A 21956-nucleotide genomic window follows, 5' to 3' on the forward strand; every position below is an offset into this window, starting at 1 on the left:
ACGAAGGAAGTAGCGCCAGTGAGCGTCTCCGTTGCGTAATGAAAAATCAAATCAAGCGAAGCCTTCTGTTCGATCCTGATTAGGTGGGCAACACCGCCCCAGAAATATCACTCAGAGTTAGTTGGTAAATACAGGATCTCGCATTAAGCCAAAACGACATTCATCGGATGCCAAGTTTAATGTACATGATGCTTCAAACATACAGACAAGCATAAAACACACGTGTACGTAAATAACTGAGAAATACAAAACGGTTTTTAAACAGCCTTTATTTCCAGAACAAATGTCATGAAACAAAGAATACTAATTTAAGCTCGTACCCTTTATCAGTATTTCATCTCCATGTCAATATACATAGGTAAGCGACCACTCGGCTGAGCTTCATCTTTGCATCAGCTATTACGACATGCCTCTTGGTTTGCACAGACAATCCTGCAGCAAGGCCTGCCCATCTTGGTCAGAATAAAAAATTATCTACAAGGATTCTCACGGAGCACGAGTGACGAAGACAACTCCGTTGCTGAGCCACCCCCAAATGGTCGCCTTCACGGTGGTTAGCAGCACTGGGCACGCAGGCATTCCGCCGGCCCAAGGAACCCACCCTGCGTCAGGGAGCATCTAATAGCTGTCAAACTCGTCACTGTCATACGTTGGTTTTTGCTTCTGGGCGTTGGGAAAGACTCCACTGGATTGGCTGGACTGCCTTTGAGCCACTTCCTTGCGGTGGGCCAACTCCTGAACGGAAAGCACCTGCAAACGTGGTTTGCGATGCCGCGTTCAAACAACGAACACAATGACGTGGAAAACTAAAAAAAACTAAAATTATGGGGTTTTACGTGCCAAAACCACTTTCTGATTATGAAGCACGCCGTAGTGGGGGACTCCGGAAACTTTGACCACCTGGGGTTCTTTAACGTGCACCTAAATCTAAGTACACGGGTGTTTTCGCATTTCGCCCCCATCGAAATGCGGCCGCCGTGGCCGGGATTCGATCCCGCGACCTCGTGCTCAGCAGCCTAACACCATAGCCACTGAGCAACCACGGCGGGTGTCGTGGAAAACGATAGGCACGCAAAGCTGTCTTGGGACATGTTGTCCTCGGAGCCTTTATTGTGTTTATGTCAGCTCATGGTGCGATGTTTCATTTGCTTTTTTTTCTTGGGATACATATTTGTGTTTCTCATGTGAAAAGAAAGTAACCGGCACTATCTCCTGGTACCAACATCATCTTATTTAGTTGCGTGAATTAAAGAAAAAAACGCGTCAACGCCATCTTGCCGAGGCATGTCGGCCTTAAGTAGCCGGAACTGACAGCATTCCTATACGTGAAGCCACTTCTAGCAGGCCGAGACCAGCAACCTGCGTCGAGGCGATAAAACAGAATGCCCCGAGGCCATGTTTTGGTTGTTCGCTCATAGTCGGCCGTTGAGCTTTTGACATACGCTGTCCATGTAGAACTTACTGGAACACGCCCCCTCCCCTTCCCCCATCCCCCAACGCTATTCAGCAATTCTTGAGCATTTTTAAAAAAAGAAAGAACGGCCTGCAACAACGCCTTCGACTGCGTGGCGCCGTGCGCGTGGCGTATTTCCGTTTCGTCAACGGCGACCGGCGCACATACGCTTGTGCGCATGCGTGAGTTGCGAGAGAGACATCTAAGAGACCGTGCCTAAGCATTACGGAGGAGTACGTGTTTGCTCCGTTCGTCCCTAGGCGATGGCAATGCGCGCTATGCGAGAACCTGCGCTCAACTTCCGTCCAAGCGGGATCACAGCGGCCGATAAAGAGTCCGTCACGGGGAAGAATACCGAACAAGAAATTTGCAGTAACAATTTGTAATTATTAAGGCGAAAGGCTTAATAATATATATATATATATATATATATATATATATATATATATATATATATATATATATATATATATATATATATATATATATATATATCTTGACACGTGTATTTATATTTATCGGGCGACCAGGTTTCACCGCCTAACAAATCTTATCGCGCAGCGCGGGATGCGCTTGCATGTATCCGAAGTTTCTGGAAAGTTATCGATGCTTCTATCCGCAGTCTGTTGTTGCCGAACCTTGTGTTATCTGATTTATTCGCCTGACGCGAATGATGTAGAACTTTATGGAAGGCACGCGGGTCCCAACGATTAGTCTGGAACATTCGACGATTGCGTATAAAAGCCGACGCGCTTGAACCGCTGATCAGATTTTCGACGATCGCCGACTGTGTTCGCCGCTTTCGTTGTGCTATAAGTGTAGCCTGTTTTGTGGGCACAGGTTCGCCCAATAAAAGCTAGTTTTGTATTCCACCGTACTGCTTCTTTCTTCGCCGTCACTACCACGTGACATCTGGTGGAGGTGCTTTACGTCCATGTACCGGACGCCCCCGACAAGCCGTAATACAAGCCCGGACCGCAAAGACAACACCAGCGCCGTCCCGGAACATCGAGCAAGCCGCCGTCTTCAACAGCTGCCCCCGGAGCACGGACTTCTACCTGAGAAGACCAAGAAGATTGTGGACAAGGCAACCCCAATGGCAGCCCCAGCATCCCCCATCGTGCTGCAGCAGCCCAGGGAACCTCCGACGTTCCGCGGATCAACATTCGAGGACCCGGAAACCTGGCTCGAAACGTATGAGAGGGTCGCTAAGTTTAATAGTTGGGACAGCGACGACAAGCTGCGGCATGTCTATTTCGCATTGGAAGACGCCGCCAGGACGTGGTTCGAGAATCGGGAAGCCACCTTAACGACGTGGGACCTTTTCCGAAGCGGCTTCTTGCACACGTTTACAAGCGTCGTGCGAAAAGAGCGAGCCCAAGCTCTACTAGAAACCAGAGTGCAGCTGCCAAACGAGACGATCGCAATCTTCACGGAGGAGATGGCCCGTCTTTTCCGGCACGCCGACCCGGAAATGTCGGAGGAGAAAAAAGTTCGCTTCCTGATGCGCGGCGTCAAGCAAGACCTTTTCGCCGGACTTATTCGTAACCCACCGAAGACTGTGGCTGAGTTTTCTGCAGAGACATCAACGATCGAGAAAACTCTGGAGATGCGCACCCGGCAATATAACCGCCAGGGGCACACGCCGCAGTATGCCATCCAAGGACTAGGTTCGGACGACCTTCAAGAGACCATCAGGGCCATTGTGCGCGAAGAACTGCGCAAGGTCCTGCCTTCGTCGCAGCCTCAAGTGGCCTCTATCGCCGACATCGTGAAGGAAGAGGTGCACCGATCCCTTGGAGTTCCTGAGGTGCAACCAGAACCACCGCAGCCGGAAGCAATGACCTACGCCGCCGCCGTCGCCCGCCGTCAAGGCCCCCCTGCGCGACCGCGCCAAGGTCCTGCAACACCGCAATTCCGTCGTCCACCGCCGCCGCCGCCAGCGCGCCCACCCGTCGCCCAGCGCACCTATACGAGGAAGACGGACATTTGGCGAGCCCCCGACCACCGCCCGCTCTGCTATCACTGCGGAGAAGCCGGCCATGTGTACCGCCGATGCCCATACCGCGACATGGGACTGAGAGGGTTCGCCGTCAACGCGCCGCGTCCACAGCTTGGGGAGCGCCCACGTGACATTGCCGATTACCTAGCCGCCACTCAGTGGAACTCTCGACGACCGTCCCGTTCGCCGTCACCAGGCCGCTACCTGTCGCCGCAGCGCCGTCCATACACTGGCCCAGCCCGGGGTCGCTCTGCAAGCCCATACCTGGAAAACTAAAAGCAGCAACCGATGGAGGTGCGGTTGCTGTTCGTCGAACTGACGAAGATCCTCCGCCGCCGACGAAGACGATGAAGAGACCATCTCGACGACATAACGACACGCCGCCGTCCCGACGAAGTCTGGAAGCCAAAACTACACCGACGAAAGACGACTTGACGACGCGACGTTCCAACCTCAGTTCAACACGACGCAGCCGTGATCCAACGCCAAGACCTAACTGCAATGCCAGACAAAGAACAACCGACCTCGACGTGCTTCTCGACGGCCACGCAGTCACTGCCTTAGTCGACACAGGGGCCGATTACTCCGTAATGAGTGGACACATCGCCGCCCAGTTGAAGAAAGTTAAGACCGCATGGGAAGGCCCTCAGATTCGCACCGCTGGAGGACACCTCATCACGCCGACTGGGATCTGCACGGCAAGAATAGCCATTCATGACCGGACTTACCCTGCCACCTTCGTTATCCTCCAACAGTGTTCACGAGACGTCATTCTCGGTATGGACTTCCTGGATCAACACGGCGCAATCATCAACCTGAAGTCGAAGTCAGTAACGCTGTCGGAAGATAAAGCAATGCCGCCGGAGAGCCCTCGTAGTCACCACGCCTTGAGTGTGCTCGAAGATCAAGTGAGCGTCCCGCCTCGCTGCAGCATCGTTATTTCGGTCAGCACCGAAACACCCGCTGACGTAGAAGGCGTCATTGAAGGCGACCAACGTCTACTGCTAGACCATGAAATTTGCGTCGCAAGAGGGATCGCTCGACTGCATGGAGGGAAAACTCAAGTGTTGCTGACAAACTTCAGCCAGGAGTTCAAGCACATCAACAAGGGCACGACGATCGCGTACATCGAGGAAATTCTGGAAACAAGTAATGCGTTTGTCCTCTCGGATTCCGCCGCATCTACCCCGACGACCATGGTTCCCGAACCAGACTACGACATTAATCCAAATCTCCCTATGATTAAGCAACAGCAGCTCAGAAGTCTGCTCCGACGATACAAAGGCTGCTTTTCGACGTCATCGAGGATTCGACAAACACCAGTCACCAAGCATCGCATAATCACCGAGGAATGCGCTCGCCCACTCCGTCAGAGCCCTTACCGAGTTTCGGCGCGAGAACGTGAAGCTATAAGAGAACAAGTCGACGAAATGCTGCGCGACGACATCATCCAGCCGTCGAAAAGCCCGTGGGCATCCCCTGTTGTTCTGGTAAAGAAAAAGGACGGAACCCTACGTTTCTGCGTCGATTATCGTCGTCTGAACAAGATCACGAAGAAGGACGTATACCCCCTCCCACGGATAGACGACGCATTGGATCGGCTCTGCAACGCTAAATACTTCTCGTCCATGGACCTAAAGTCTGGCTATTGGCAAATAGAAGTCGACGAAAGAGATCGCGAAAAGACCGCCTTCATCACCCCAGACGGCCTCTACGAGTTCAAGGTTATGCCATTCGGACTGTGCTCGGCGCCTGCAACGTTCCAGCGCGTGATGGACACCGTTTTAGCAGGATTGAAGTGGCAGACCTGTCTCGTATACTTGGATGACGTCGTCGTCTTCGCCGGAAATTTCGACGTTCACCTTAGGCGGCTGGCAACAGTACTAGAGGCCATCAGGTCATCAGGACTTACTCTGAAGCCGGAAAAGTGCCGCTTCGCTTACGAGGAGCTTCTATTTTTAGGCCACGTCATCAGCAAATCTGGAGTCCGCCCCGACCCACAGAAGACAGCTGCCATAGCAAAGTTCCCACAGCCCATCGACAAGAAGGCAGTGCGTAGATTTCTTGGCATGTGTGCCTACTACAGGCGATTTGTCAAGAACTTTTCACGCATCGCTGAGCCGCTGACGCAGCTAACTAAATGCGACGTCGAGTTCAAGTGGGAAACGCCGCAGGCCGAGGCATTTCAAGAACTCAAACGACGCATGCAGTCGCCGCCCGTACTTGCGCACTTCGACGATCACGCCGATACCGAAATCCACACTGACGCCAGTAGCCTAGGCCTCGGCGCCGTCCTGGTCCAGAGAAAAGATGGACATGAACACGTGATAGCTTACGCTAGCCGGTCGTTGTCAAAAGCGGAAGGCAATTATTCTACAACCGAAAAGGAATGCCTCGCCATCGTTTGGGCTACAGCGAAATTTCGCCCTTACCTATATGGCAGGCCATTCAAAGTCGTCAGCGACCATCACGCCTTGTGTTGGCTAGCGAATTTAAAGGATCCCTCAGGACGGCTGGCACGGTGGAGCCTCAGACTACAAGAATACGACATCACCGTAACATACAAGTCCGGACGAAAACACTCAGACGCCGATTGCCTATCCCGCGCCCCCATTGACCCGCCGCCGCGAGATGACGAGAATGACGACGCCTTCCTTGGAATAGTAAGCGCGCAAGACTTCGCCGAACAACAACGAGCGGACCCGGAACTTAAAGGCCTCGTCGATTATTTGGAAGGGCACACCGACGTTGTCCCCAGGGTATTTAAGCGCGGATTATCTTCCTTCACGCTTCAAGACAGTCTACTCGTGAGGAAGAACTTCTCGCCAGCCCGCGCCAATTACCTTCTTGTTGTCCCGTCAGGACTTCGTCCAGAAGTATTGCATGCCCTACATGATGATCCGACCGCTGGACACCTCGGATTTTCTCGGACACTATCGAGGATACAAGAAAAGTATTATTGGCCGCGCCTGACCGCCGACGTCGCCCGTTATGTCAGAACATGCCGAGACTGTCAGCGACGCAAGACACCGCCGACAAGGCCAGCCGGATTACTACAGCCAATCGAGCCTCCTTGCCGACCATTCCAGCAGATCGGGATGGACTTGCTGGGACCCTTTCCGACGTCAATAACCGGAAATAAGTGGATCGTCGTGGCGACGGACTACCTCACCCGCTTCGCTGAAACAAAAGCACTGCCGAAAGGTAGCGCAGCCGAAGTGGCGAAATTCTTTGTCGAAAACATCCTGCTGCGACATGGCGCCCCAGAAGTCCTCATCACCGACCGAGGAACGGCCTTTACAGCGGAGCTCACCCAAGCCATTCTGAAATACAGTCAGACAAGGCACAGGAGGACAACGGCTTACCACCCGCAGACGAATGGTCTTACGGAGTGGCTGAATAAGACCCTCGCCGACATGCTAGCGATGTACCTCGACGTCGAACACAAGACCTGGGATGCCGTCCTGCCGTACGTAACATTCGCTTATAACACGGCGGTGCAAGAAACAACACAGATCACGCCGTTCAAGTTGGTTTACGGCAGGAACCCGACGACGACGCTCGACGCCATGCTGCCGCACGTAACGGACGAAGAGAATCTTGACGTCGCTACCTATCTCCAGCGCGCCGAAGAAGCCCGACAGCTCGCCCGCCTGCTCGCCCGCCTGCTCGCCCGCCTGCGAATCAAGAACCAGCAGAGGACCGACAGCCGACACTACAATCTCCGACGACGCTTCGTCGAGTACCAGCCCGGCGACCGTGTTTGGGTATGGACCTCTATACGCCGACGAGGACTGAGCGAGAAGCTTTTGAGTCGCTATTTTGGACCGTACAAGATCATCCGACGTATTGGTGCACTGGACTACGAGGTTGTGCCACACGGCATTTCGCTGTCACAGCGGCGCCGCTCACGACCTGAAATTGTCCACGTTGTGCGGCTCAAGCCGTACCACCAGCGTTGACGAACTTTGGGACTTCGCGTAACTGACGTTTGGACTTTATTTCTTTTCGTTGTTTTGTTACTTATGTTTAATAAGTGTCCCTTTGTGTTTCGCTCTCTTTGTAGCATCGGGACGATGCTTTTTAAGAGGGGGGTATTGACACGTGTATTTATATTTATTGGGCGACCAGGTTTCACCGCCTAACAAATCTTATCGCGCAGCGCGGGACGCGCTTGCATGTATCCGAAGTTTCTGGAAAGTTATCGATGCTTCTATCCGCAGTCTGTTGTTGCCGAACCTTGTGTTATCTGATTTATTCGCCTGACGCGAATGATGTAGAACTTTATGGAAGGCACGCGGGTCCCAACGATTAGTCTGGAACATTCGACGATTGCGTATAAAAGCCGATGCGCTTCGACGATGCGTATTCGACGATGCGTATAAAAGCCGATGAACCGCTGATCAGATTTTCGACGATCGCCGACTGTGTTCGCCGCTTTCGTTGTGCTATAAGTGTAGCCTGTTTTGTGGGCACAGGTTCGCCCAATAAAAGCTAGTTTTGTATTCCACCGTACTGCTTCTTTCTTCGCCGTCACTACCACGTGACTATATATATATATATATATATATATATATATATATATATATATATATATATATATATATATATATATATATATATATATATATATATCTTATATCTCATCTGTCATGCCACAAGAACTCGACTCTCTTTGCTCAGTGGGAACTATGCAAATGGGAAGTTAGAATGATAGCTATTGAATTATAATCAATATTGGCCTTTGAAAAAAAAAATAACAGCGGATTGCAGGAGCTTCAACGCCTGCATCCGCATCAATATATTGGAAGCTGATTATCAAATGCACGGCATCAGAGGCCAGTGTATTCAGACCAATCTTCGTGTTGCGAGATCGGTGCTAGAGGGTGTAGCTGATGGGATTGGGCCGGTTGCAATGGTACACCTAGTTTTGGCTAAACTGTTTGGCATGATTAATTACTCGTTCCTGTTTAGTGTACTAGAACATATAGATATTCAATCGCGAATCCTTAGAGGTGTCAGAAAGCATTATGCTAATGGCTCGACGAGGCTGGTAGTGAACGGTTATCTCTCCGATCCGATTAGGCTTTTAACATCAGTAAGACAAATGCCCTATGTCACCACTTCTGTTCTATTTGTATCTAGAGCAACTCTGTACGCACGTTGTGAAAGAAAAACATTTCCAATGGGGTTAAATTGCCAACGAACAAAATTCTGGTTCTTGCATATACCGACAACGTGGTCTTCTTTTATATATTTTTGTACTGATAAAAAGTCTGTAAAGACTGCTCTTGCAATTGCGAAAATATTTTTGTGCAGCTTCTGGTGCTAGCGTTCACATTGAAAAAAAGTTCAAGTTTTTGGTTTGGTCTTCGGGCCAGATTGCCGTCACACAAAGCAGGCATCGAGTGGAAGAAATACCTGCGCTATTTGGGAGTACCTCTCTCACAGTATCGAAGTATCAGCACTCATTGGTGGGAATAAGTTGGAAAAACGCAACCTAAAGTGAATTCATGGCGAAGGCGGAATCGGTCAACGTTCAGCCGTGCTGAAGTGTGCAATGCGTCCGTAGTTTCCCGTCTCACGTATGTGGCGCAAGCACTGCACTTCCCACGACTTCGCATTCAGGCACTGCATCACTACACGCCACGAGAACTAACAGAGGGGGCAGCTTCTTTTGGAGTACTCAAACGTGGTCACGTAGTGAAGTCCGGCTAGGCACAAGCGGGCGAAAGCAAGTTCGCGCCAGTGTTACCTAAGGCGCAGTACCCGCATTTTCCTTTCGCAACGCACGCATGCGCTCTCGCATCAGGGAAACGCGGCGTATCTCACTCGTGTCAGCGCCGTTGACAAAACGGAAACCTTCCTTCCTCTCGTCTTTCCTTTCTTTCTCCTCTCTACTCCTCTATTTCCCTCCCATAGCGTATAGTAGAGCCAACCAGGTGACTATCTGGCTAACATACCTGTCTTCCCAATTTTTCTTCTTATTTTTCCCTTCCTTTCTTCTGCGTACTCCTCCCCTTAATACTCTAGTCACGTGGAGGCGTTGTCCCCGTCCAAGTGAATCGCTGAGCGGCATTGGGGACAACACGGACTGTTCTAATCGGGCAAGCTTCCATTTCACAGCCTTGTTAGGGTACACTCGTTCTCGACACTGTTGTGCAGTATTACAGAGCTCGTCCATTCGTTCGCTTAATTCTTTCTTTGTTTCGTGTCTTGTAAACGAACTGGATTACCTGGCAACTTCAGTCTGTTCTATACGGCTACGAACGATATATGATCGCAAGCGTCGTGTAGAGTATAAGCACGCATATCGCAATTAATATTCTTTTAAATATCAGCGTTGCCTGCAGCCGTCACCTAAAAGACATCCTTCTACTATCTGTATTTGGCACATCTTCATATTAAACGGCCCTTTACTTACAGATTTCAGTGCAGATTCTTGGATGTAAGATTGGCATTGTGCCCCACGTTCTGGTGTGACAGGGCATCGAACAAGGTAGGTTGTCGAGTTCACAGCAGTCCTGTGCACGCAGTCTCTGTATATAGTGAGATATAAAAGGAAGAATATTGTACAAAGACGCTACCTGTCCAAACTTTTGAAGGCGTATGCCGCAGCGGCATTTTTTAGTGGCAGCATCACGGAAACCACATAAGCATATATTGCAGTAGCTCGGAAGGTTGGGCTACTTGGTGGACGTTTGTCTTGTAGAGAAGGGAGTGTATTGCACTATAAATACATGGACAACAGAAGTAGAAATGGACAGGATGCGTGTAGCCTAGTCCACTTCTTCTGTTGGCCGCCTGTTTATAGTGCAATACATTCCATTTTTACAAGATAAGCATATATGTTGCATTAGTAATACGTAATTACATTACATTTATGCCCATCTCAGATGTTGACAAATGAGGGGAAAAGGACATAAAACTGCGATACTTGTATGTTAGATAAAGGAAACCCAAAATAGCTGTCACGTGTAGGAACAACGTCATCGTGTTAAATGACGGTGTTGACACGGGCAGAAAATATCCTAATGACAATGAAGACGCGTAGATACCAGTAATACATTACTCCATCGATATAGTCAGTAGCATAGAGAACGACGGCAGTGATGGCAGAGATAAGCAATTGAGGTCGCTGATGAATCAAGGATTTGCTTAACGTTAGCTCCTGAAGAAATCATTTGAGTATTGGAAGCTCACGCGATTTCAGTACACTGAATACGTTTTCTACGCTGCATGCTACATAGGGCACCAGTACGTCAGCAATGTACGACGTTTCTGCAGGCCGAATTCGGACACAAGGAAGTTGCACCACCTTAATTTACCATATCAGCACACTTATCCAATTTGTATATCCAATTATATTGTTGTAGCAAGCAAAGACGCGTCAGTGCAATGCTTTCACTTACTCACTTTCGAGCACGCTTCATTGAATGCACGTAAAACTCATTGCCGACTGAGTGCTGCCGCCCTGCCATTCCAGCCATGCTTGACTACAGCACTTAGATACTGGCGAACCGAAAATAACTACGTGTGAGGTTCGGTTGAAGTTTATTACATCGAAAAGCAAAGCAATGTTCAAGAGCGAGGCGACCAAACTTCCGGCCTTCTGGAGTAGCGAAAGACTATATTTAATTAGGCTAAGCACTTCTAGCTTGTCTTAATGAAGTATTAAGTAGGCAGAACAGAAATGGTTGAGGGAGTAGTTGACGTTCGGGGTATTTGCGTTAGGCTAAAACGAAGAAGCGTGATACGACTTAGCACACAGTATTACGTGTGGCTTGCCTGAAGAGTAAGTAGCTTCCCCAATTCCTGCGATACCCGTTGCCGCCTATTGCCACCACATATAAGCTAGTTGGATGCTGTTCTTGATCTGTTTAAATCGTTAAACACGTGCATGCCAAAATCATTCGATCTGTCGGACGATGAACATTGGAAGGTGGCTACACGGACTAATAGATCCCGGAACCCCTTGGGAAAAACAGAAAAACGCACATGAACTAAAGACGGGTGGCGGCACCGCCTTCAAGTTTCCGCACCAACTCGCACCGTCACGTCATAAATTCTGACGGCTTCTACTCGGGCCTATAGTTAAGTACAAACCCTACGCAAGCGATCTTGCGCGCGACAGGCGACGCGATAGAGATGGATGTCGGGTTCGCGCGTGGACTGCCAGTCGTACGCCATGTGCGCGACGACACTGAGCGACGTCTTTCCGGTGTTGCCGGTATGATGGCATCAAACACGCGCCGACATTGGCGTGACGCATACTTTATTACTTTGTGTATTTTACTGTAAGGACAATCGTAAAATATGTCTGAAGGTCTTGCAGTAGGTTGTTATCCTTGCACGTATCAAAATTCAGTCGTCTGCTGGTTCCGTGCGACAGTCGCTAGCGCTTGACAGATGTACCTCCAGTCCCGGCTTCGCGTTATTGGCTAGTCGCTCATAGCACTTCTAGACGACGAGCGACGAATTGTAAACTTCCAGAACTGAGCCATCGAGCGACGAGAACGAGAGATCTGTTCAGACGAGGGCCCATTTCTTCGCTCAAAGCCATCGCTCAAAGCCGTCGCGCACGAAATCGCTCTCATGGATCTTGGGCTTAAATTCTTTATCAGTAAAGATCGACTGCACTGGATTCTAAAGGAGCCGAAGACTAAACTCGGCAAGATTCAAGGACTTCTACTGAGCTACGACCGTTCAAATGCGAGAAAAAAATAAATCTGAAATTTGTAACGCCGCGCTGGCGAATCGCCACTGGGGTTTCGGAGTGCAAATCAAAAATATAACTTTTTGATTCAGTTCATCTTCTAGTAACCAGCCACCTCTTACACCAAAGTAACGAAGGGTAGGCTGTAGAAGGAATACCTCGGCAGTCTAAACTGAGTCAGCGTTTCTCTTTGGTGGCCCTATAAATGTGGAAATATATTTGCGCTCTGCTGGATGGTTTTTTACAAGCAGCTTGGTTTTTTACGCACATGATTGTCTCGCTTAACGAGGCTATAATAATACAACAAAGCGTAGCGTACCTGCACAGCAGGTGCCCGCACCACAGGAGATCGACGATTTCGCCGAACGGAGTCTCGGCTAGACACTGGCAGCACTCCACCGTGAAGGACGTCAGTGGCGTCTTCAAGGCGACACCCTCAACAGCCCCGCTTGACACGACTTGGGGTTCGTTCACTGACGTACTGCTGCTGGCTGGTGTCTGAATGGAAACGAACTCGCATAAGCCTCTTTAATTTAGTACTGAGATGATAGTTACGACCTTTTATTTTCTTTCTTTTTTCTTTTTGCGCCAAATGAAAGCCCTCGACCATAAAACGCTAAAAGAATACTCGCGAGCCTCACGGCACCCTAAACTATTTGCTATAACTTTTTCACGAAACAGCTTCAATTTTTTTTATTGAAATGAATATTAGGAGAGGTTGGCGCCTTTATGGTGGCACGGGCTACTCCTTGTCACTTGGCAAAGAAAACAAACGTGCGTAAAAAGGATGAATAGCGACACAAGATATGACACTCAGTAGAACACTGGATGAATAAAAAATATTCACTCCAACAGCACATGACTGGCAAAGTTTTGTGCGTTAGTTCAGTCCACGTAAGCATATATAAGGTCATATATTTTGAACAGCCAAAACACACAATACATGTAATACACTGTAAGTACAAAACAGAATTATACATATTGCGTAAAAGTTGCGATCACCACATAAACCAATTATGAACCACGAACAACATTTATGCTACTCATTTAGCGTATTCGGATCATCTGAAACTTAATATTTTCCCAAAATGTTGGTGTCCTCTAAAAACTTTTTCAGAGCAAGAATTGCTCTTTTGTTTGAAGGCCCGCAGTTGGCCATGGGCCAAGCACCTTTTTTTAGAGTGAATGGTCTTCTGTCTAATAAAAACAAATTTGCTTGCAGCACCCTTCTTTGTGGATCGTATTTCGTGCACTCGAGGCGCTTCAGTATAATTTCTCATGGAGCGCACATGTCATGACACCATGATGCAGAAGTGGTCACGTGGGAACGGTCCCTCGTGACGTTTTGCCGCTCGCTCCGGCTCACTCGGTCGTCTTCTATGTCGCAACTCCTTGAGCGGCCCGACGTAGCGGCATAGCAGACGCCCGAGCGAACCGCTATGAATGGTAAAGAAAGTTTATTCGCTTTGATAGCATTGAGTGCATCTATAGTTTCTCTTAGCATACCATTATCTAAAACCTTTAACAAAGCTTCGCTTTACAAGTGTACACAGGGACATTGCGAGTCGTAGTTTCGGCAAAGTAGCACCAGGGGCCCTATAACGTAAAACTATTCCAATCTGTTTTTATTTTTATCTCCTGACGCCGAATGTACGTAACCACTGGGGCAAGAATCGGGCGGTAACTGGCAGCGTTGTTTGAACAGCCCAATCCAACGCGCGTCTCGTTTATAGAATGCCACTTTCTTTTACTTTCAAAGCCAATGGCATTGCCTACATTGAGCAGTTTTTCTTATCTAACTGGCTGAGAAGAGGAGAGGAGCACGTTCAAGTGGAGAGAGTTCCGATCGGGCTGAGCCAGCACAGTGAAACTAAATAACCGGATGAGAAGGGTGGTGATGGCGTCTGCGATTGGTCGGCTTCTCCTTGCTTAGCTTGCGGTGGCTGCTCGAAAAACGCAGCGGCGTGCAACGGAAGGTTAAAAATTCCGCTAAAACGCATCCTCAGCAAAGTACATAGGGCAGAGCAATGTCCTATTCGTGGCGAAAGGTCTCAATAACACTATACTGCCACGCAAAGCTTTTTTTTTTATTATACGTAAAAAGAAAATTTACTTGCCAACCTTATCGCGCGAAAGTGGAAGGCCAGCGAAGGTGTTAGAAAACCACTCAAATGCCGTCGATGGGGATATGAAATGCTTTATTGTTCTGCCTAGTCTGAGAACAATACCGTTGTTGAGCATATGATTTTGCACTCTTCGACGCTCATCGTATTCACGCTGCTCTTCGGGGCTGGCTTTTAACTTCGCGAGGTGTACCCATATCGGTCTTGCGATAAAGTGAATGCGTTGCTAGGCACGTCTTCCATTTATATATGAAGTTTGGTGATGTCACTCACTGGTTCGTATGCTGCTGTTCTGTTGCCCCTTTCCCACCGGAGCAGCTTATGCAACCGCAAACCGGCAAACACACGCGGGAAGAAGGAACGTGTCTCGCATTGTGTACAGGCCCCTTATGATCCATCATGCCGTTTTGACGCTTGTTTTGTGCTTTTCTTTATTGACACGAATACTGAGCTGTGTGTTGTATGCCCGATTCCGAAGGAAATATGCACTTTTTTTCTGTTCAACTTTTTTCTTTTGCCGACTGACGCAAAAAATCCCGACCAATTAGAGGCTAACAGCTTCGCTGTAGTCAATCCATGCTACCCGGCAGCACCAAGTAGAAAGTGCCACACTGATCGGTGGGCAGTCATCTTCTGTTCCTCTCGGAAAAGGGCAGCCTCCAGCTATTCAGGAAAAAATTCACTTTTCATCGGTGTATAATGCGTCCCCAACGCGTACACGCCACTTTGACGTAGTGAATTTCAGCGGTTTTGTGACATCGCCTGACCGACAGGCAAATTGGGCTCAGCCCGAAAAAGTTTGGCCAACATCAATTTATCAAACGACGCCTTCTTCGCTAATGGTTAAAGAAGGCGTCGAAACAGAAATCATTTTTTTCTTTTGTTTGGTCTATTCATGCAAATCAGTGTACACATATCAATATTAGACGGGGCGTTTTCGCGGTTTTCGTGAGGTCATGCGACACACAGGCGCCGTGGGGGGTGGCTCCAATATTTTTGACCAGTCGTGGAGGGCTGACTGCGGAATCGAAATAGAAAAGTTTGGCATAGTTTTACGTTAAAGTGCTCCAGAACTATGCATTACCAGCAAATTGTTCATGATTTATTAAGTTGTTTATTTATTGGATATTGCCAAGCCCATTTTTGGAACCTTTTAATCAGGGTAATATTTCAAAAAACATGAATACATACTACACTGTGATACACGCAATGTCACTGATACACAATCGACATTCAACCAAACAATTTAATCATAAAAGAACTCAGGACATTGAATTTTCAAAGTATCCGTCCAATGCTCGTTAAAAAATCGGCAGCATGGTTGCAAAAGTATCAGGCAAAATGTTCCCCATTTCTGTTGTTTCAAGAAAGAGAGACACGGAAGGCGTCAGTACGTATTGAGTAAGCTGAATAGGGCTGCTCTGGTTTATACACATGTACATTTTATTCCTGACAGCTGCAAGTAGTATTCTTTATTTCTTCTTGAGTTTCATTTTGGTTCGTTAGTTAAATTTGGCTTGTTGACGCAAAACCAGCTTAGGCTACACTGCGCCAACTTCAAGGCGTTAGAAAATTCATAATAAAACCATTCCTTGCTCTGGAACAATTTTTTTTTTAATATCAGTACCCTTTAAAAGTTTGAGAACATTCGTGAGAGGCATAAGTTGACCTTTTCCTAAAGTTACATTCCTGCAATACATTCCTGCAATTCTGGTGCACAGTTATGTCGGCGCAGCCCTTGCGACGTCATTCAGTCGATGCATTGTCTTATTTTCCTCACGAAGTCTCGAGTACTTCTTCACAGCTTTCTGTACAAGCTACGCCCAAGAGCGCCTCCGGTAACATTCTAGCAGTAGTGATGCCCACTATATAGGCTTGCCTCTTTTGCCATACCACCTTTATCGCATTGATAAATTGCATAGCAAATATACATACACAAGGACAGAAAAAACGAGACCACATACGAACGCTAACTTCCAATAAAATTATTTATTTTCGGCGACCCATGTTTATGTCCGGCACTCATCACATTGCATATGCGCAATTCACACCCATAGAAAGGTTAAATTCTTTGGGGAAAATTGCAGTGATGGCGTGACACGCTGAGCCAAGTAGCTAAATTATTTCATCCTCAATTGTTTCACGTTTTAGTATAGATCACTGATTCTGCTGGCCACAGTACATTAAGCAAACACTGGTTCACAGCCACACGAACTGCAATGACATGCAAGGCCAACCGTCAAGCACGCTCGTCTTGACATTGTATGAGTGTATTCTTAGTCGCTCATTGATACAGCGTCCCGTTTTACCGATATACTGTTTACCACAAGAAAGAGGGACACAATTATTCAAATTGCTAGCGCAGGTGACGAATCTATCTTCGAGCTTTTTCGGCGTGTGGCGACATTTCCTTTGATTACACAGCTTTATGAGCATCTGAGGTGCGGAGAACACAAATTTAACTTTGGAATATTCTGCAGATTTCTTTATATTATGAGACGGTTTATCAATGTACATTATGACAAGCACTTTTTTTGCGTCTGCCAGATGAAGCACCCAGATGACAAACTCTCGGCGCACGCAGCTGAGTTAGCAGCATGGTTTATTGTATCCCTCTTGTGGTAACTAGTATATAGGTCGAACGGAATGCTCTATCAATGATCGGCTAAAATAACACTCAAACAACGTCAAGAAAAACTTGTGCGATATTTGGCTTGCATGTCACTGCAGTTAGTGTGAATGTGGACTATTGTTTGCTCAATGTACTGTTGCCAGCACAAGCTGTGATCCACTAACGTGTGAAATAATTGAGGCTGAACAAATTTCGTGACTTGGCTCTGGGTGTGTCAGCACGCCATCTATGCACATGTCAGAGAACGAATTAACCTTCCTAAGGATGTGTGAACTTCGCATGTGCAATGTGATTAGTGACGGGTATTAAACATGGGTAACCTAAAATAAAGTTTTGTTGGAATTTAGCGCTCATCTGTCGCCTCGTTCCTTATGTCCTTGCCTATATCTGCGCCGCAGTTCACCAATACGTTCTACCAACAAGCTCAAACAGACACATTATTGAAATCCTTTATCTTATTCAATAAAGTCACTTCCCAAGGAATCCGTACATGTGGTTAACCACCGAGGCTTAAACGTGAGGCCCCGGTGTTTATCACTGGGTTAATCCCGACGATTCATTAAACGATGGCTTCGTAGGCTGCCGGATGCTGGCTGCGCTCGGCTGTATGAGCCTGTTCTTGTGCCCGGGCTGCACCATCGGCACGGCGTAGATGAGCCCGTTCCCGGATCTGCTCACGGCATTGCTGATTGAAGGCTGCCTGCTCTTCAGGAGTACGCATGACGCATGGCCTCCACATTTCAGAGCCGGAGAAACCGCTGCGCCTGCGCTCAGCTGCGACGGAGGGAACGATGTCACTAGAGAGTTTTAGTTTAGGGGACGCGAGCGGCTTGCGTACGCAAGAACTAGGGGCGACGGTACTGCGCATGCGCAGACATTGACGTAGGGGTCTGCGAGCTATATTTAACGAACTGAAATGTACATGTATTACGAAGCTGAGCCACTCTCTCTTTTTTTCGCGCATGTGCATGGTGTTGCACCGGAGGAGTTTTCGGCGTACAGGCGACAGAAAGACGCATGGACGGACGGATGAATTGGCTAGCCATATACAGCTTCGCTGTAAAACGTGGCTCAACTTCGTAATACATGTACATTTCAGTTCGTTAAATATAGCTCGTGCTAGAAATTAAGAAACAATAACGCGAAGGGAAGGTGGGTGCAACCGCCAGTGCTGAAATGCCTCACGTAACGTGGCTTAACTCTCGGATGAATGATATGCAAATTAATGCAGTTGTGTTTAACATATATCGTATTGCACCTTAACTCCGCGGCTGTGACTTATAACTGCTTTCATTAATGGAACGTTCCCGCCCCGTGTTCATGGTCGAGGCTTGTCTCGTCGCGCTAGAGCACAACTACTCAAGCTGAGGGTTGGTTGCGTGGATGTGTATGAATGTTTATACAGACAAGGACGTGTAGCAAGTCCATTGTGTACGTCTTGTGGCTGCCGCGAGGCACTTCAGCACCTTATATTTCAGTGTCCTGCTTTCAGTGCGCAGCGAATGTCGCTAGTGAGAAAGTATCATCTCCTTGACCTGCGGTGTGCGACACTCGAGGAATGTTTATACCCCAGTGGTTGTGCGTCTAAACGTGATCAGGCCCATCGCGCCCTACTTGCCTTTCTAGAGTTAACTTAGGTTCACGTTTGTAGCGTCGAAATTATTCTATTCAACATTTTGTAGTAGCGTGACCTTCAGTAAGCGGCCCTACTGTGTGTGATCTGTACTGTGTTCTACTTTAGTATTTATATCTGTCCTGTTGCCCTTCCTTTCCTCTTTCCTCTCCTCCTTCCTATCCTCCATTTCTGTGTTGCTGTCACCTCCCTTCAGAAGAATAGGCAGGCGTTGTGCCCCTTCCGGTGGCATTTGCCAGCCTGCTTCTCGCCTTCCCTTTCCTGTTAACTGTATGTATGTGTCCAAAACAAATAATAGTTACAAAAACACCTTTGCTGGTGCATTCTAATTGAACCTTACGCGTAGTGATTCGAGCTTATGTTCGCGCTATTTATTTTCAGACTTACTTTATGAGGAACAATAAAATTGGGGTCTACCAAAATTCCTCTCATTAACTACCCGCCCTCAGCGGCACCCGTCGACGCTGACATCTCGAGCGTGCAAACTGGTTTACTTTGTACAGACCGTGGTTATTTCCATATCGACAGCTGTTTAGCCCATGTTGAACAGTCAAGAAACTCACCAGGCAATCTTTCTTTTTTCACCTTGTACGTGTAAACGTCAAAAACCGCGAGGAGCGGACTCTTACAGCTACTCGCCTGTAGCTTCGTGGGAAAAGTAACCGTGCATTACGCCTTTCAAGCAAATGAACGCAATATCCAAAGTTTTCCTCATATAATACGTATTACATCCGCGACCGCCGAGTCATCTACTAAGGCTAAAATGCAACTTTTTTTAAATTTTTATCAGTCTGGGAGAGCCTACAAAAACCAGCACGAACCCCAGTCATGTTTCGTTCTTTATTTTATGAACACAAAAGCCATCGCTTGTTCTACAACAATGAGTGATGCAAGAACTCTACAAGTACCAGTTTCATATACGCCACGGCTCGTATAAATAAACCCAAGCGCCATGCCATCTGTCGGGCTATAACGGAAACATCATATGTATTACAACGCACGACCTCCCCTCTAAGAAGGCAGGCACACTGCAGCCCCCACTTTCTAATTACGCTTTATTGGATTGCAGCGCAATCACCACCGAGGCTGATCACAGAGACGGACGCGCGTCGACACTAATTATTAAATTAAATTAATTAAAATAAGATTCCTTTTAATGCCGCGTTACACGGGATTTAGAATGTTTTGTATAATTAATTATATTCCCGGCCGATCTCTTTAGCCGTTACCGTTCTTGTAATTCTAGCCAACTATATTGTGCTCTATACTATTTCCTTCCTCACATCACTGCAAACGTTTTAAGGTGTATTTTTACAAGCAACTGCATGTTCTGACAGGTGAGCTTGCTTGTATGTATCAGTGAATTACCAGCACCCACATCTTGCAGGCCATTGTCTTTCGACAGTGTTATGTATGATACATCAGGCATTGATATAACATCGTAGAACTCATGTTTGCCAAGCGAGGTATAGGGCAGTCTCACGGCACTAGCATTTCCTTATTTAACCCTGTAATGCTCCGACACAGTTTCACAGCAAGGAAAATAGGAACAAATTGTTGAGAATTACGTCTGGCCATGGAAAGTACACTTGTAGAAAAAACAAACATGTTTCACAGTTCAAACAGTTCAGCCTAGTTACTGAATTAATTATTTAGTGATTGGTTTGCTGAGCTATCCACAGCTGAAACTTTACTCCAGCATATTGATAATGCAACTATCGACGTTGCCTTAAGTTTTACACGTTTCAATCAGCACTTGAGGCAATAAACTAGGCGCAGCATATATGATACATTGAGCATTACAGGATTAAATCTGCATCCCCATACGAATACGAATAGACTTGAACCTGCAGTATTTTGCCTACGATACTGAAAATGTTGGATGAGGTCAGTGTACGAATAACACAAGCAGTGCACTGAACTTTTGAATTTCACCTTACCACCTCTTAGTTGCTACATTCCACAGTACAGACACACAGGCATGGCACAAGAAAGCAAACAACATGTTGTGGCCTATAGTTACATGTCTGGTCACCTCTAGAGGACAAAGGGTCAATGTCCATTCGAGGTGTCCGAAAGCAGCCTATTCTGTGAAAGGGTTCGCGACTATCAGAGCCTGGTTGTGCTAATTCCTGCAAGAACCCAACATCGCCAGACCATGAGAACTGCGTGAAATGCTGCTTCCGAATTACCACGTCATTGGCGCCACATCAGCGGCAGAGTCTGGTGGTATTGTACGACGTAGTGGGCGGGATGCCACGAACAGTTCAGCCATTCCGGTCGACCGACGATTACATGACCCGTTAACTAATGGGTGACGATCTAGGATGGGGTACTTAAGAAACATCTCCCGTATGTGCTCTCCCAGAATGACTCAGTGAGCACGCCCAAAACCATGTAGCTTATGCTACGAGAACGACGCAGCTGTAGGTTACGATGTTTTATATGTAGTGTTCTCTGCTTCTGCCAGCACGAGTATGCCTTTCCCTGTGAATACTTTTGCCTTATTTCCTCCATGTGGATAAACCCCTTGTTCTGTTACTAGAACCTCTCGTAAAAGTACGGACGATGGCGTGGGCCCACTTAGCCTCCATGCGACGCCCCGGTAGCGTAGACAAGCTAGTGCGTTTCCAAACCCGCCAATGACGTAGCCTGGAGCTCGACCCTCTGTGTGACGGCAGACTCCGAGAACATGACACCCAAATTTTGCAACATATATGGCAGGCTAATCAAACATTTTTTTTGGGGGGGGGGGGGGGGGGGGAGGGGTGGAGCTTTTTCTGCATTGTTGACGAGTTCCGTGGCTATTGGCTTTCTGAGAAAGTAAGGAAATACACCTGTCCGTTCCATCAGTCATCATTTATGTGCAGACGAAGGGAGGATGCTGCAGACGAAGGAAGAAAACGTTTTATTCCACTTCACGCCATTCGTTTAGGCAAGCCGCAGAGTACCACGCACTATTTCACGATAATCTGGCATTGGAGTGGAAGGCACAAGGTCCTTCTCCGGCGATACTGCGACTGAGATAGCACTCGCCACTCAAGCAGACGACGAAGACAGACACGCGGCGGGCAAACACGGGTATTCACCCGATTCTGTTTTTGACTTGCTCACGGACAAGTGCGCTCATATACGATCTCAATGGCTTCGTGGCTCGCGCTGAGTGCAACTTCTCTTCCATGGCCAGATTATTGCAAAACGCCATTAGGGTTTCGGAGGCGGTCGAGTGTGCCGGGGCCCAACTAATTTATTTTATTTTTATTTAATACATGCTGCAGACCACAACAGGGTCCAAGAAGGACAGGCACAACATAGTAACTGTACAACAGGAATAATAATGCGGCACACAAGACAATACAGATGGCGGAAAAAAAGTGTTAACAAAATTACGACCAAG

The 21956-nt window shown here is 47.7% G+C and overlaps 1 protein-coding gene across 1 annotated transcript in view; it reads right to left on the reverse strand.

The window, feature by feature from the left end:
* Positions 1 to 250: 250 nt before the first annotated feature.
* Positions 251 to 21956, reverse strand: part of LOC135917856 (uncharacterized) — a 51136-nt gene continuing 29430 nt past the window's right edge. The window contains exons 8-10 of the mRNA XM_065451446.1: positions 12491 to 12669; positions 9880 to 9994; positions 251 to 750 (exon numbers count right to left, since the gene is read on the reverse strand). Coding sequence (XP_065307518.1) covers positions 619 to 750; positions 9880 to 9994; positions 12491 to 12669 — 426 coding nt within the window. The 3' untranslated portion in view covers positions 251 to 618. The remainder of the gene's footprint in view (positions 751 to 9879; positions 9995 to 12490; positions 12670 to 21956) is intronic.

The sequence above is a fragment of the Dermacentor albipictus genome, chromosome 2 (assembly GCF_038994185.2).
Source record: "Dermacentor albipictus isolate Rhodes 1998 colony chromosome 2, USDA_Dalb.pri_finalv2, whole genome shotgun sequence".
Taxonomy (NCBI): Eukaryota; Metazoa; Arthropoda; class Arachnida; order Ixodida; family Ixodidae; genus Dermacentor; species Dermacentor albipictus.